The sequence below is a fragment of the Triturus cristatus genome, chromosome 4_2, assembly GCF_964204655.1.
Source record: "Triturus cristatus chromosome 4_2, aTriCri1.1, whole genome shotgun sequence".
Lineage (NCBI taxonomy): Eukaryota > Metazoa > Chordata > Amphibia > Caudata > Salamandridae > Triturus > Triturus cristatus.
Window position 1 is genome coordinate 413,032,465 of NC_140586.1, and position 14,461 is coordinate 413,046,925.

Sequence of the window (14,461 nt, forward strand, 5' to 3'; positions counted from 1 at the left end):
CCCTTTTCACTCGTATGTCTGCCACTTACTCAAGCTCTGAGGAAAAGAAAAACCTCTGCTATCATCGATTAATGCTACCAATGTAGCCTGGATATCATAAAAACTTTCAGTATCAGAAGAGTTTAGGCTTTCAACCTTTCACCCTCCTCCATTACACTGAAGATCTTTTCTGCAGCACTGGAGTACTTGGGTTTGTCGTGCACAATGCTGTAGAACTGCTGACACGTTCACAAAGTAAACAAAACACAAGTCTCTTATTGCAGCTTCTATTGTGCAGCCCATTGCACCATGCCTGCAGCAGATTGCAAAGCCCTTTCTACTCACACAAGGGAGGGCTGCCTCACACATATTTGAGTGCTTTGTGTTGTGCCTTCCTCCACTATACTTTTTTCAGCCCAAAAGAGGCTCCAGTAATAGGCCCCAAATACAAGGCAAGCAGAGCAGAATCTGTTTAATTCTGCTCTGCTCAGTCTTGAGTGGGCCGTAACCACAACCAGATTTCCTAGATGCGGGATAAATAACAAGTAATGCATGCAATGATTCCCTTGCAAGGAAGCATTTGCCACTTCCGTCTCCCACCCTCTTCTATTAGTGCAGGGGGTCGGTGTATGCATTAAACCCCCAGAATTAGGAATACCTTTCAGAATTCTACTCAGCAATTCCAGGTACTACAAGATTTATTCTGTTGTGATGGGTTTCACTTGTAAATTCAGGAACAGTATGGGGAGATTCCAGCTGGTATGCAAAATTCAGGCCACATGAAATCCTCACAGGTCGTAATATGACTAAAACTTTCTCTGCCCACAGAGATGTTCATTCTCCAGCCCAGTTGTTGTACACACAATGTCATGAGTCAGAATAAGGTTCCAGCTTGCATCCTGCCACCCAACACTTATATGTCTCGGGATATCCATCTTTCTTACTGCAGGAGCATTGCCCTTAATCAACTGTCCTAGCGTGCTGTTGTACAGAAGCACCTCCAGTCCCAAAGATTCCCTAAGATTTTAAGAGCTCTATGCTTGCCTCTCAACTCAGCCTCTGTTGTAGTCACCACTAGACTTTCAGCCATTTCCACAAGCTCCCTCTTCTCTTCTTCCTACCCCAGAAGGTTACTAGACCTCTGAGGCACTCTAGCCTGGCCACTAAGGTGCAGCCGCTTCTCAAGGTAAAACAGTTAATTTTCCCTTATCCTTTCGAAGCTCAACCCATTTTCAGGGTGGCATCTCTTCAGATTCGTTGTAGGTCTAGTTTTTGTGTGCATTCTCTTTAGTCCCTCTAATGAGCTGCATGCCATGGTCTTCCCTTACTCGAGTCATGCTAAGCCAAAATCACAGACTTTGCCATGTAAACCTATAAGGGAATGTTTCTAGGATGGATCACTCTCCCATGCATATTCCTTTTTGTGCCACTTAGGAACAGAAGAGAAAAGGACAAGTTACATCCAAAAAAGCCTTAGTACCCCATAGAGCTAGTCCAACCGGATTACTGCCCTCCATGCCAATGAGATGCGACATGCTTGGACTTTGTTTTCACTGGTTTGCATTTCAGGTGCCCAATGTTGTAGTACTGGTCTCTCTCTGGGTGATGCGGGGTAAGGCATGGGAATCATTTCATGAATTCCAAGGGCCTTTGGAAGAGATTTTAATTTTATCACATGTAACTGAGCTTTTCAGTGCTATGCAGACTATCCTTTTCAAACCGAAGCTGTCCGTTAAAGTGGCAAGGAGTGGGGTGAAGGTGTCTGTGAGGGAAGCAGCTATGGAGCAGGGCAGGGATCTACAAAGGAGTGATGTGCAAATTACATACTCTTGGCTTCTGTCTAAAGAGTGCTGAGGTGCACTGGCAAGTGATTAAATGACAGATTACACACAGTGGCAAGAAATGGCGCCCATAATGGGAAGAAGGAGCAGAGTAGTGAGATGAGTCAAGATTAAATACAAGTGCCTATATTTTTCAACATCTTTAGATAAAAAGAAAAGAGGAGCTGCAATGGAGGATACTGTTCTTCAGAAAGTTAAACAAAATGAGAAAAATAAAATATGAATAGATAGCAATGATGACCACAGAACAGAGGAGGAGGCAGCATTTCAATACCACAAAGTTACGCCAAGCTAAGCACTCTATGGAGAACAGTGACGGGCATCAGTCAGGAGACAATTTTTTTGACAAGGTTAGTAATTCCCTTCCTTCAATAGCAGGTTCGAGAGCAAAATCAATATAGGACAGCACAGACTCAGCATAATATCCTACGCCAACGACACTCAGCTCATCTTCTCCCTCACCAAGGCCCCGTAACCACCAGACTCAACTTCCAGGAAGGAATGAAGTACGTCGCGTTCTGGATGAGCAGCAACTGCCTGAAGCTCAACTAGGAGATGACAGAGGTCCTCATCCTCAGACAACACCTGGTGGCCTACCGCCCTCGAAAGCCCCCCTCCAACCCCACGGATGACGCCCGAAACCTCGGCATCTTACTCGATTCCTCCCGCTCCACGACCCTACACGTCAACGTCGTCGTCTCCAGCTGTTTCAACACCCTCCGCATCCTGAATGAATAGTGGTCTTGTATAGCGCAAACTTAGCCCAGAGGCGTCAAGGCACTGCGGAAAAGGCCATCAAACAATGGAAACCTGTGGCGCTCACACTGATAGACTGGTAAAGAGCCAGGTCTTCAAGACCTTGCGGAAGAGAGTGAGATTCTTGTCCTGAAATTGCAGAGGGGGGGGGAGGGGGGAGTGCCAGAGCCTAGCAGCGGCGACAGAGAAGGCCCCCCCATCTGACTCTCTTAAACCTGGGGACTACCAACAGATTTTTGTTGGCTGATCTAAGCAGCTTGGTAGGAACATAAACGACGGAAGAGACTTTTGATGCCTTCTGAACCTAGATTGTAGAAGGCCTTATGTGTAAGCCTGAGAGCCTTAAACAGGATTCTCTGGTTTAAAAGAACTCACTAACAGTGGTCGAGACGGAGTGGAATTTAGGAAGGTCCATCACCAGTCTGGCTGCGGCATTCTGTACCAGCTGCAGACGATTAATGAGCCCTCTGTTAATACCAAAATAGAGGGCATTACAATAATCTAGGCTAGATAACACTAGGGAGAGGACTGCCTGCTTTCGAGAGGAGAAGGAAAGAAATTGCGAAATTTTCCTAACAATCCTGATAGTCCGGAAGCAGGTAGATACCGTTCTGTTAATCTGGGGGCCCAAGGAGGAAGAGTTGTCCACAATGACCCCAAGATTTTTTCCTTGGGACACTGGGCAGGGGCCAAGGGTGTCAGGCCACCAGGCGTGGGACCAGATATGCTATTGGTTTCAGCCTTGAGGGACTCCACAAACCACCTGGCCAGGGGGAAGAGTTAAATTGACCCATTTCCAGTATTTGTGCCTATTCACTAAGGAATGAGGTGAGCAGCTTAAGGGCAACACCCCGACCCCCATTTCCTTAAGCCTGTCCACAAGTCTCAGAAAGGATATAGTGTTGAAGGCCGCAGTAAGGTCAAGAAGAATCAACAGCGTGGTATGTCCGGCTTCACCCTGAATGCGAATATGGTTGATTACGGAGGTTAATGCCGTCTCCGTGCTGTGATCACTTCTAAAACCATGCTGCGAGCCGTCGAGATTCCCCTAGGTAGGAGCGGAGATGGGAGTTCAAATGTTTCTCCAGAATTTTTTGCAGGGACAGGTAACAAAGAGATGGGGCGGTAATTTTTTAGTTCAGCCGGATTCAGTGAAGGTTTGAGGTTGAGTGAAGGGGTGAGGTTGGCAGGGACGGAGTTGTGGATCCCAGCGCTGTGAGTCTCTAAAGCGGTGTATATTTCTGTGATCTTAGAGTGGAAAAAACTGGCCATTCTGTCAGAGGTCCCGGGAGATATCCGTGCCGGAGACTGAGGGGACGAGAGAGAATTAATTAAAATTAAAAAGCTCCCTAGGAGATTTAAAGGATTCTGTAACCTTGGAATAAAAATACACTTTTTCCTCAATGATGGCGGCCTTATATTCCCTCAATCTTGGTTTGTTTGAGTCTCATCCCGCAAGATGTAGGTCTAGCCGCCAGATCCTTTCCTGATGGAAACAGGATTGTCTCAGTCTATCGGAAAACCAGGGTGTGGAGGGCTTTTTTCTAGCTGCATAATGCTCCTTAAAGGATGCTAGGCTGTCTATGGCGGTTAGAAGCCAATTTGAAAATTCGGTGGCCGCCACCGTATTGTTGGTTGTTAAGTGAATTAAGAAGAACCTCCTTACTCATACAACTTAAGTTTCTCTTCCTTTCTGTTGTCTTTTCTCATTTAGAACTGTACGAGCAGCAGGAGTCTGGAGATAGAAAGGAACGGCATAGCGATCCGACCAAGAAGAGTTGTAGAAGTTCTCTTACCATAAGGCAAGAATCGTTAGAGAAGATTCCATCTAATATGGGTCCCGCTGAGTGAGTAGAACGCCTAACTAATTGTGGCAGACCACAACAGTCACGAGTTTCTAGAAAAGTTAGCGTTTCCTTGGATAGTGTCTTATCCAGGTGAAAATTACAATTACCCAGGTTAGTAAGATTGGGTCTTGCCAGGTAGGGTTCTATAAGATTACTAAAATCTTGGCTAAACAATGATCTAGGTCCAGGTGGGCGACAGGTCAGAATGCCAGTAAAACTTTCAGTTGAATGAACTTTCAATAAAAAGTATAAAGCCTAGTACGGATCTAGAGAGGTAGTGAGCGGCTCGATATGGCAGGAATAGACAGTTTTATATAAAATGCCCAAGCCTCCATCCATTTTGCCTGCCCTGTCGAACCTGGATAATGCATATCCAGAAAGGATTGCATCCACCAGATCAGGGCCAGAGCAGTCTCTGGCCCATGTCTCAGTGATAAACACCCAGTCCGGCTTATTCCTAATAAGGGATCTCACATTAATAAGAAAGCCCAGGAGAGAGTGATCCTCCAAAAGACCTTCAAATGGATCCCCCTGAATCGAGGAAATCCATCACCCACGCACTCATAACCAACAGACTGGACTACGGAAACGCGCTCTACGCCGGGATCAAAAAGTCTCCGCTCTACAAACTCCAGGCCATACAGAACACCGCAGCCAGACTTGTCCTTAGCATCCCTCGACACAAACACATCACCCAACACCTGCGCAACATCCACTGGCTCCCCGTTGAGAAGAGAGTCACTTTGAAGATACTCACCCACGCCTATAAGTGCTGCCACAACACCGGACCCCAATACCTCAAAAAGAGAATCTCCTTCCACGTACCCAAGAGAAACCTACGATCCTTGGCCTCGCCAAAACCCAGCGCATCCGCTGAGCCAGAGCATGTGGACGAGCCTTCTCTTACATCGCGGCCAAGACCTGGAACGAGCTCCCAATCGACATCAGATGCGCCCCCTCCCTGAACATCTTCAGGAATACACTCAAGACCTGGCTCTTCTACCTGAACGGAGCTGCTCTATCCCCCCCTGCTCCCCCCCCCTCCCCCAGTGCCATGAGACCCTCACGGGTGAATAGCGGGCTTTCAAGTCCCCTGGAGTGATTTATGAAAAACCTTTTAAAATGTAAGAGCAGGTACTGAGCAATAGAATGTTATTTTAGACAAGAAAACAGGTAGACAGGATGTACTGTGTATGGATGACACAAACAAATATTACCTTCCCCATCGACACAGACTGTCCACATCTCCCAAATTCTTGCACTTCTATGCTCATTTTTACATTAGCAGCATTTGCATCATATTACATCATATTCCTCCATATATTCCTGAATGCGTGCTTTTAGGATTCTCTCCAGGGCCGGACTGGGCACTGAAAGCAGCCCTGGCAAATTTAACCAGAGCAGCCCCCATCCAGGGTATAGCGAGCGAGCCCGACCACTACTAGAGGGGTTTGGTGGGGTTCCAACCCCCACGAAAATTTTGCAAAAAGACAGACCAAAATGGTGCATTTTACAGCACATTTTTCATTACAAATTTCATTGTATGAACTTTTAAAGCACAGTAAATAGTACATGATGACCTTAAAGAGCACCAGGTTATCCAGTCATTATGCCTACAATTAAGGTAAGTCAGGTGCCTCAGTGCCTGCCTGGTCACGAGGGGTGGTGGTGGTAGACAGTGGTTGTGGTGCAGAAAGTAAGTGTACGCAGGCCGCGGCCTACACGCACCGGCCGCAAGGCACCCTGTCCCTGCGCACGCACATTGCAGTAGCTGGGTGGACTGGTATGGTAACTTGGGACTTATTTAGTAATATGTGTGAGGCACATGCACTACTAAATTCAACCCAACTACTGCACCGCAGCACCTCTGTCTGTGCGGGTAAAAAGCACCACTGCCATTCGTGTGCGAGAGGTCACCTCACCAATGGCAGTTGTGCTTTTTCTCCGCAGAGCAGAGGCAGGAGTGCACACTGCACTGTGCATAGCTGCCAAGGTTTCAGATTGTGGTGTGTGACATTTTCATAAATTCAGTGTAATTATGAGTGATATTCAATGACTATGAGTGACACTTTCTACATGAGGGAAACATAAATATCAGAAATTACAGTACCCCTCAATGAACACAGTTTTCAGAGTCACTGTCAGTACCTGTCCTCAATCGCCCCTCAGTGAACACAGTCTTAAATGCTCACTCGGTCAGTATCTGCCCTCAGAACCCCTTAGTGAACACAGTCTTCAGGGCTCACTCGGTCAGTACCTGCCCTCAGAACCCCTTAGTGAACACAGTCTTCAGGGCTCACTCGGTCAGTACCTGCCCTCAGAACCCCTTAGTGAACACAGTCTTCAGGGCTCACTCGGTCAGTACCTGCCCTCAGTACTCCACAGTGAGCACAGTCTTCATAGTCACTTGGTCAGTACCTGTCCTCTGTACCCCTCACTCAACACAGTCTTCAATGCTCAATTGGTCCATATCGGTCCTGAGAGACCCTCGGTGAGTAACAATTCTCAGTGCCAGTCCTTAATACCCCTCCCTATTGTGCCAGTCCTCAGTGCGCCTCGCTCCATGCCAGTCTCAGTTCCCCTCAGTGCCAGTCCACAATGACCTTCACAAATACTAGTCCTCTGACCCCCTACCTCCTCCCCTAGTTAATAGCAGTCTTCAGTACTTCTTATTCAGGGTAAGTCCTCTTTAAGCACCAGTCCTCAGTACTGCTCGCTCAGTAACAGTCCTCAGTGGCCCTGCGTGAGTACCAATCCTCAGTGCCCTTCGCTCAGTGCCAGTCTGCATAATCCCTCTCCAGTGACAGTCCTCAGTGTCCCTCTGTTAGCAGCAGTCCTCAGCGCCAGTCTTCGGTACACCTCGCTCAGTACCAGCCCTCAGTGCCCCTCTGCGAGTACCAATCCTCAAGGCAGTCTGTGAGTACCAATCCTCGGTGCTAGTCCTTAGCGCTCTTCACTATCATTCAATCAGTGCCAGTCCTCAGTGCCTCTCCGTGGGCAGTATCCCTGAGCACCTCTCGCTCAGTGATAGTCCTCAGTACCGTTCGCTCAGTGACAGCCCTCAGTACCTCTCCCTCAGGGCCATTTCCTAATCAGTGTGTCTGGGTCACTGCACCCCATACTCCCTGTTTATCCGCCCAGGGCTTGCTCCTCAGTGGACTCCGCAGCAGCTCCCGAATCCTGCTCCCTGGTGCCCATGCTCCTCTGTCAGTCTCCCGGCTCGAACCCCCAGATCTCCGGGCTCATGGTCCTTTATTTTGGGGCTCCCGGCTCTCCCGGTCTTTGCCCGTGCTCCTGGGCAGTGCCAGCTCGTGGGGTGTCCTTGCTCTCGAGTCACCGGCAGTGGCGCCCCTTCCCTCTTGCACGGATCATTGAACTCTCTGTCCTCGTGCCCTTCTCATCCCACATGCCGGCACTCCCACCTTCACCCGCCAGCTCTTGCTTCTCCCACGGCGCCTCCCGCTAACCCTGGAGCGCTCCTTGCTTCCTCCTTCTACCTTTCACTTCTTCTCCTGCGCTCCCTTCTCATCACCGCAGCCTCGGTGTTCAGCATCTTTCTTACAGGAGGCCTCCTTCTGGATCCCAAACTGCCACTCATGCATGGCTCCTCCCTCTGACCATCACGTCACCCCGTGCACCGCTCCTCCCGGCAAGTACATATTATTGATACTGCGTGTGCATTTTTGCATTTGGACACTCCAGGGTTGGATTCCTGATGAGAAGCCATGCTGCCACAGGCCTGGAAGCAGGATGGTCTTCTGATTTTGTTGCTGGGGGACGATTAAAATCGGGGGCCCCAGTAACAAAACCGGCCCCCTGTAAAGAAACCGGCCCCCACCCCTTCCGTCCTCCCAGGGGATTGCCCGGTGCCCGGTATTACCAGTCCGGCCCGGATTCTCTCAGACACAAGGTGTTGCCAATTCTAAGCCAAGGGCTCGTGTAAATAACCAGAAATGTCAAACTTCCTATCTAAATGTTGGACATCTGAGCTAATTCGTTTTTCGGTATTGGTGCTCCAATCACATTTTTTAGGGTTAGAGGAAAAAGCATTTTTTGAAGAGTCTTTGATACTCGGTTTTACAACTGACAACTGTGCTTGATTCAAATAAATCAAACATATGAGTGTTACTGAATTGAGCTGAGGAAGTAATACTAGCAGGCAGGAGAAAGATTACCCGTACTTGAAAACAAAGCAACTGCAGCATTACACAAAAGCAACAGATAGGGCAGGAATAGAATAGACCTGTGCACAGTCATGGAAATTCTGATTAATTTAATGATAGGTTTAAAAAGTGTGATTTCAGGACCGACTACCAACCAAAATAACAATGACTAATTGTGCATGACTTCATGACTGGGCAGGACTTAATCACTGGGCATGACTAAGCATAAAATGTGTTAGAGTGGTGGTTTAGGTTAACCCCGAGTTCTTAAACAAGATGCTCGCTCTGAAGTACCTAGTACAAGTCTAGACTAATTTTCCTTGATTCGATACCTTCTTTAGGTCTTTACAGAAAATTATTCCTGATACTTTTCACACTTCTATGCGTCTGACACTTCACAACTGCTGCCCCTCATCTACACCACTTTTTCAGCAAGGAGCATGTTGGTGACTTTGTTGGGGAGCCCTAGTGTTTCTGGGTGCCTTTGAGTGTGCTCGGGGACCAGCTTGGCCAATGGAGCAGGAGCATTCAACTGAGTGCCATCAGGTGCCTCACAACACTGCCCAACTTGGCAATCTCGGGTCATGGGTTCAAACCAGAAGGCCCTTCAAAGAAGTCTCAGGGTTAGTGTCAGGTTGTCTCTCTGAGGCCTCCCTGATTCTACCATTATAGTTCAGCCATCAATAACAATCTTAATACAGATTACCACCCTTCTGCAATCGTTTCAGTTGGCTGAATACTGGGTAGGGCTGGACAGTCCACATTTAAGAAGTTTTGCAGAGCTCAGGGAAGAAACATTTAAAGCAAAATGGACCATAGACTTTCTTTCACATCCAAATAACACTTTGTGCATCATTTCAATAGAATACCAAATTCTTTTGCACAAGATAAAATGACACATTATGTAGACCAATTTTAAAGTAAGCTTAAACTTTCAAGTAAATACTTTACCTTTAATACGGCTCCCTGGCTTGAATACACTTGTGTCCACTGTTACATTGTGCATGGGAGAATCTTGTTCGTGATGCCCATGTTGAGGGCGCATGCTACCACAAGCACGTGTTACTTTTCCATTTGCATAACCAGCCACTGGCTCAAGGAGGAGGGAAAACACGGCAAAGATTACAGCAGGCTGCTGAAGTATCATCTATATTGGGGGGGGGGGGGAAACAGCAACAAGTCAATTCACAAATGCACATTGATAAAGGCAAAACAATTGTTTGGAAGGTCTGATTAACAATCCTCTCTATTCAAGAAACATTTCAAGTTCATTTATAAGGTGTTTTTTGCTCTCCTCCTTATTCAAGAGGTCTGGCAAAATTTCTAATGCTTCTTTCACAAAATTACATTTTCACATGTACTCTCTTTGTAATAGTCATATGGTTTAATTTGAGGAGGTGTCTGCCGGAAATTAGCACTGAAAATGATGTGACTGCACCTAGACCTAATCTAAGATGCATTAATAACTGTAACGATTCCGCAGTGCCCTAAAGGTTGTACATTTTGCATTAAAGACCACCACCAGCATTATTAATAGTGAGAGACCCATACTTTGCTTTTCCTCAAGAATAGCACGGCTTCCTCCTGAATCATTCAGTGATTTGGGACTAGCTAGCTTATCAACCATTACTCTAGCCAGATTTCGATGTCAAATAGTCCCAAAACAGGCAAGTAATACATTCCGTCCAGGAAATTTTTTGATTAATTCAGTACTTGTAGTTTGTTTTCCGTTGCAAACGCAGGAATATAAATAACAGAATGCAGATCAAAAACAGTCGTTAGACAATCTACACATGCCAGGCAAGAAACATATAGCTACAGAAACAAGCATTGGCATAGCCAATAGGTCTCGCTTTTGGGACCTTCTAATTATTTAGTTATGTGGGGGAGTGGGGCTGTGTGTGTGAGTGGGGCTGTGTGTGTGAGTGGGGCTGTGTGTGTGTGAGTGGGGCTGTGTGTGTGTGAGTGGGGCTGTGTGTGTGTGAGTGGGGCTGTGTGTGTGTGAGTGGGGCTGTGTGTGTGTGAGTGGGGCTGTGTGTGTGTGAGTGGGGCTGTGTGTGTGTGAGTGGGGCTGTGTGTGTGTGAGTGGGGCTGTGTGTGTGTGAGTGGGGCTGTGTGTGTGTGAGTGGGGCTGTGTGTGTGTGAGTGGGGCTGTGTGTGTGAGTGGGGCTGTGTGTGTGAGTGGGGCTGTGTGTGTGTGTGAGTGGGGCTGTGTGTGTGTGTGAGTGGGGCTGTGTGTGTGTGTGAGTGGGGCTGTGTGTGTGTGTGAGTGGGGCTGTGTGTGTGTGTGAGTGGGGCTGTGTGTGTGTGTGAGTGGGGCTGTGTGTGTGTGTGAGTGGGGCTGTGTGTGTGAGTGGGGCTGTGTGTGTGAGTGGGGCTGTGTGTGTGTGAGTGGGGCTGTGTGTGTGTGAGTGGGGCTGTGTGTGTGTGTGAGTGGGGCTGTGTGTGTGTGAGTGGGGCTGTGTGTGTGTGAGTGGGGCTGTGTGTGTGTGAGTGGGGCTGTGTGTGTGTGAGTGGGGCTGTGTGTGTGTGAGTGGGGCTGTGTGTGTGTGAGTGGGGCTGTGTGTGTGTGAGTGGGGCTGTGTGTGTGTGAGTGGGGCTGTGTGTGTGTGAGTGGGGCTGTGTGTGTGTGAGTGGGGCTGTGTGTGTGTGAGTGGGGCTGTGTGTGTGTGAGTGGGGCTGTGTGTGTGTGAGTGGGGCTGTGTGTGTGTGAGTGGGGCTGTGTGGGGGGGGGGTTGTGTGTGTGGGGGGGGTTGTGTGTGTGGGGGGGTTGTGTGTGTGGGGGGGGTTGTGTGTGTGGGGGGGGTTGTGTGTGGGGGGGGTTGTGTGTGGGGGGGGGGTTGTGTGTGGGGGGGGTTGTGTGTGGGGGGGGGTTGTGTGTGTGGGGGGGGGTTGTGTGTGTGGGGGGGGGTTGTGTGTGTGGGGGGGGGTTGTGTGTGTGGGGGGGGGTTGTGTGTGTGGGGGGGGTTGTGTGTGTGCGGTTGGGTGTGTGTGCGGTTGGGTGTGTGTGCGGTTGGGTGTGTGTGCGGTTGGGTGTGTGTGCGGTTGGGTGTGTGTGCGGTTGGGTGTGTGTGCGGTTGGGTGTGTGTGCGGTTGGGTGTGTGTGCGGTTGGGTGTGTGTGCAGTTGGGTGTGTGTGTGCGGTTGGGTGTGTGTGTGCGGTTGGGTGTGTGTGTGCGGTTGGGTGTGTGTGTGCGGTTGGGTGTGTGTGTGCGGTTGGGTGTGTGTGTGCGGTTGGGTGTGTGTGTGCGGTTGGGTGTGTGTGTGCGGTTGGGTGTGTGTGTGCGGTTGGGTGTGTGTGTGCGGTTGGGTGTGTGTGTGTGCGGTTGGGTGTGTGTGTGCGGTTGGGTGTGTGTGTGCGGTTGTGTGTGTGGGGGGGGGTTGTGTGTGTGGGGGGGGTTGTGTGTGTGGGGGGGGTTGTGTGTGTGGGGGGGGTTGTGTGTGTGGGGGGGGTTGTGTGTGTGGGGGGGGTTGTGTGTGTGGGGGGGTTGTGTGTGTGGGGGGGGTTGTGTGTGGGGGGGGTTGTGTGTGGGGGGGGTTGTGTGTGTGGGGGGGTTGTGTGTGTGGGGGGGGTTGTGTGTGTGGGGGGGGGGTTGTGTGTGTGGGGGGGGGTTGTGTGTGTGGGGGGGGTTGTGTGTGTGGGGGGGTTGTGTGTGTGCGGTTGGGTGTGTGTGCGGTTGGGTGTGTGTGCGGTTGGGTGTGTGTGCAGTTGGGTGTGTGTGCAGTTGGGTGTGTGTGCAGTTGGGTGTGTGTGCAGTTGGGTGTGTGTGTGCGGTTGGGTGTGTGTGTGCGGTTGGGTGTGTGTGTGCGGTTGGGTGTGTGTGTGCGGTTGGGTGTGTGTGTGCGGTTGGGTGTGTGTGTGCGGTTGGGTGTGTGTGTGTGCGGTTGGGTGTGTGTGTGCGGTTGGGTGTGTGTGTGCGGTTGGGTGTGTGTGTGCGGTTGGGTGTGTGTGTGCGGTTGGGTGTGTGTGGGGGGTTGTGTGTGTGGGGGGGTTGTGTGTGTGGGGGGGGTTGTGTGTGGGGGGGTTGTGTGTGTGGGGGGGGGTTGTGTGTGGGGGGGGGTTGTGTGTGGGGGGGGGTTGTGTGTGGGGGGGGGTTGTGTGTGTGGGGGGGGTTGTGTGTGTGGGGGGGGTTGTGTGTGTGGGGGGGTTGTGTGTGTGCGGTTGGGTGTGTGTGCGGTTGGGTGTGTGTGCGGTTGGGTGTGTGTGCGGTTGGGTGTGTGTGCGGTTGGGTGTGTGTGCGGTTGGGTGTGTGTGCGGTTGGGTGTGTGTGTGCGGTTGGGTGTGTGTGTGCGGTTGGGTGTGTGTGTGCGGTTGGGTGTGTGTGTGCGGTTGGGTGTGTGTGCGCGGTTGGGTGTGTGTGTGCGGTTGGGTGTGTGTGTGCGGTTGGGTGTGTGTGTGCGGTTGGGTGTGTGTGTGCGGTTGGGTGTGTGTGCGGTTGTGTGTGTGCGGTTGTGTGTGTACGGTTGTGTGTGTACGGTTGTGTGTGCGGTGTTGTGTGGGCGGTTGTGTTGTGTGCGCGGTTGTGTTGTGTGTGCGGTTGTGGGTGTGTGGTTGTGGGTGTGTGGTTGGCTGCTGCTGATGAGTTGAGACTATGTCGGACGGAGAGTTGAAAGCGCCTGTGGCACTGGGAGTGCTATGCCACTTTGTAGGAGACATTCTGATAATGAAGTGGAACACAACATCTGTGCTGAGGGACAGTGGGGAGTGCACCCATGCTAGAATATTCCAGAAAGTGAAAAATAAAATGTGTATTGCCTTGATCTTGAAATGCAAGGACATCAGGTGTGGACTTTTTTCGGTTATCCAGAATTTGCGCCACTCAGTACACTAAGCATTCACCAGGCATATGAACAGCCTGAGAGAAATTATGGATCCTGCAAATAAACGTCCCGATATTTCGAAATGTTTGTTTTCGAAAAGAGCAGTTTTGATCATTTACGACACGGCCAGGGCCTTACGACCTTTCACATAAAAACAAGTGGTTACTCCATGTAATTTCCAACTCACTAACAATGTGGCTTTTACAGCAAATGGAAATTTGGTGAAATGATATTCTTAAATTATGTGTAATGCTAAACAACTACAATGAAGTCGCAAGTCGGCTTAATTCCACAGATCCTAAGTCTGGTCCTGATTATGCAGCCAGAGGTTCATATAATAATGGAAGAAGTGTGGATGCAGGGCGCAAGATGAGACTTACCAGGGATAGAGAATCAGTTGGACTTTCCATTTGCCCTCAGTAGATTTGTGCAGATTTTTTGTATAATTCCTAATTTTGTTTGCATATTAATGTGTATAGGTCTTGTGACACCAAACTCTTCTAGCACATCCGGCTTTATTCACAGCTTCAGGTGATCTAATGGGCTCCTAGACGGATATTAACGTAATGTTCTGAGTCTGGATGTTTATGGTATTGTGTGTGGTGGTCTTGAAAACTGTGAATTTGGAAGTTGATTTCAAAGATTCAATATCAGTGCCAGTTTAGTCTATATCTAGGCCACATTTGTTTTTCTTCTGAAAGATATGGCATAGTTACAGAAGACTTCTTCAAACATTTTAGTTTAAATTTCCAGGTCTTTCATGTCATATCTATTTGGTGAAGATGTTCCTATCCTCGGTCTGAAGAGCCTTTTGTGGAAAGCTTTTGCTATTTGCCTATAAATCTGAATATGATATACTACATGAGGCGCCCACAACTTGATGGCATAGCAATATATATATTAAGCCCATAGTGGCTTTTATTTGGTCCATAGATCAATGAGTAATCCTACTGTTTCATCTCTGGAGACTCACTTGGGTCATTATTTCTATCTCAGTACAACTCTGGCACTCAGGTCAACAATCGGTGGCTACCTTTCTACTGTTGACTGCTGGT

General features: G+C 49.2%; 1 protein-coding gene across 7 annotated transcripts in view; it reads right to left on the minus strand.

The window, feature by feature from the left end:
• Positions 1 to 14,461, minus strand: part of FRRS1 (ferric chelate reductase 1) — a 216,090-nt gene that overhangs the window by 134,998 nt on the left and 66,631 nt on the right. For all 7 annotated transcript variants that reach the window (XM_085601864.1, XM_085601865.1, XM_085601870.1 and 4 more), the window contains one exon: positions 9,538 to 9,733. In XM_085601864.1, the coding sequence (XP_085457990.1) occupies positions 9,538 to 9,733 (196 nt within the window). The remainder of the gene's footprint in view (positions 1 to 9,537; positions 9,734 to 14,461) is intronic.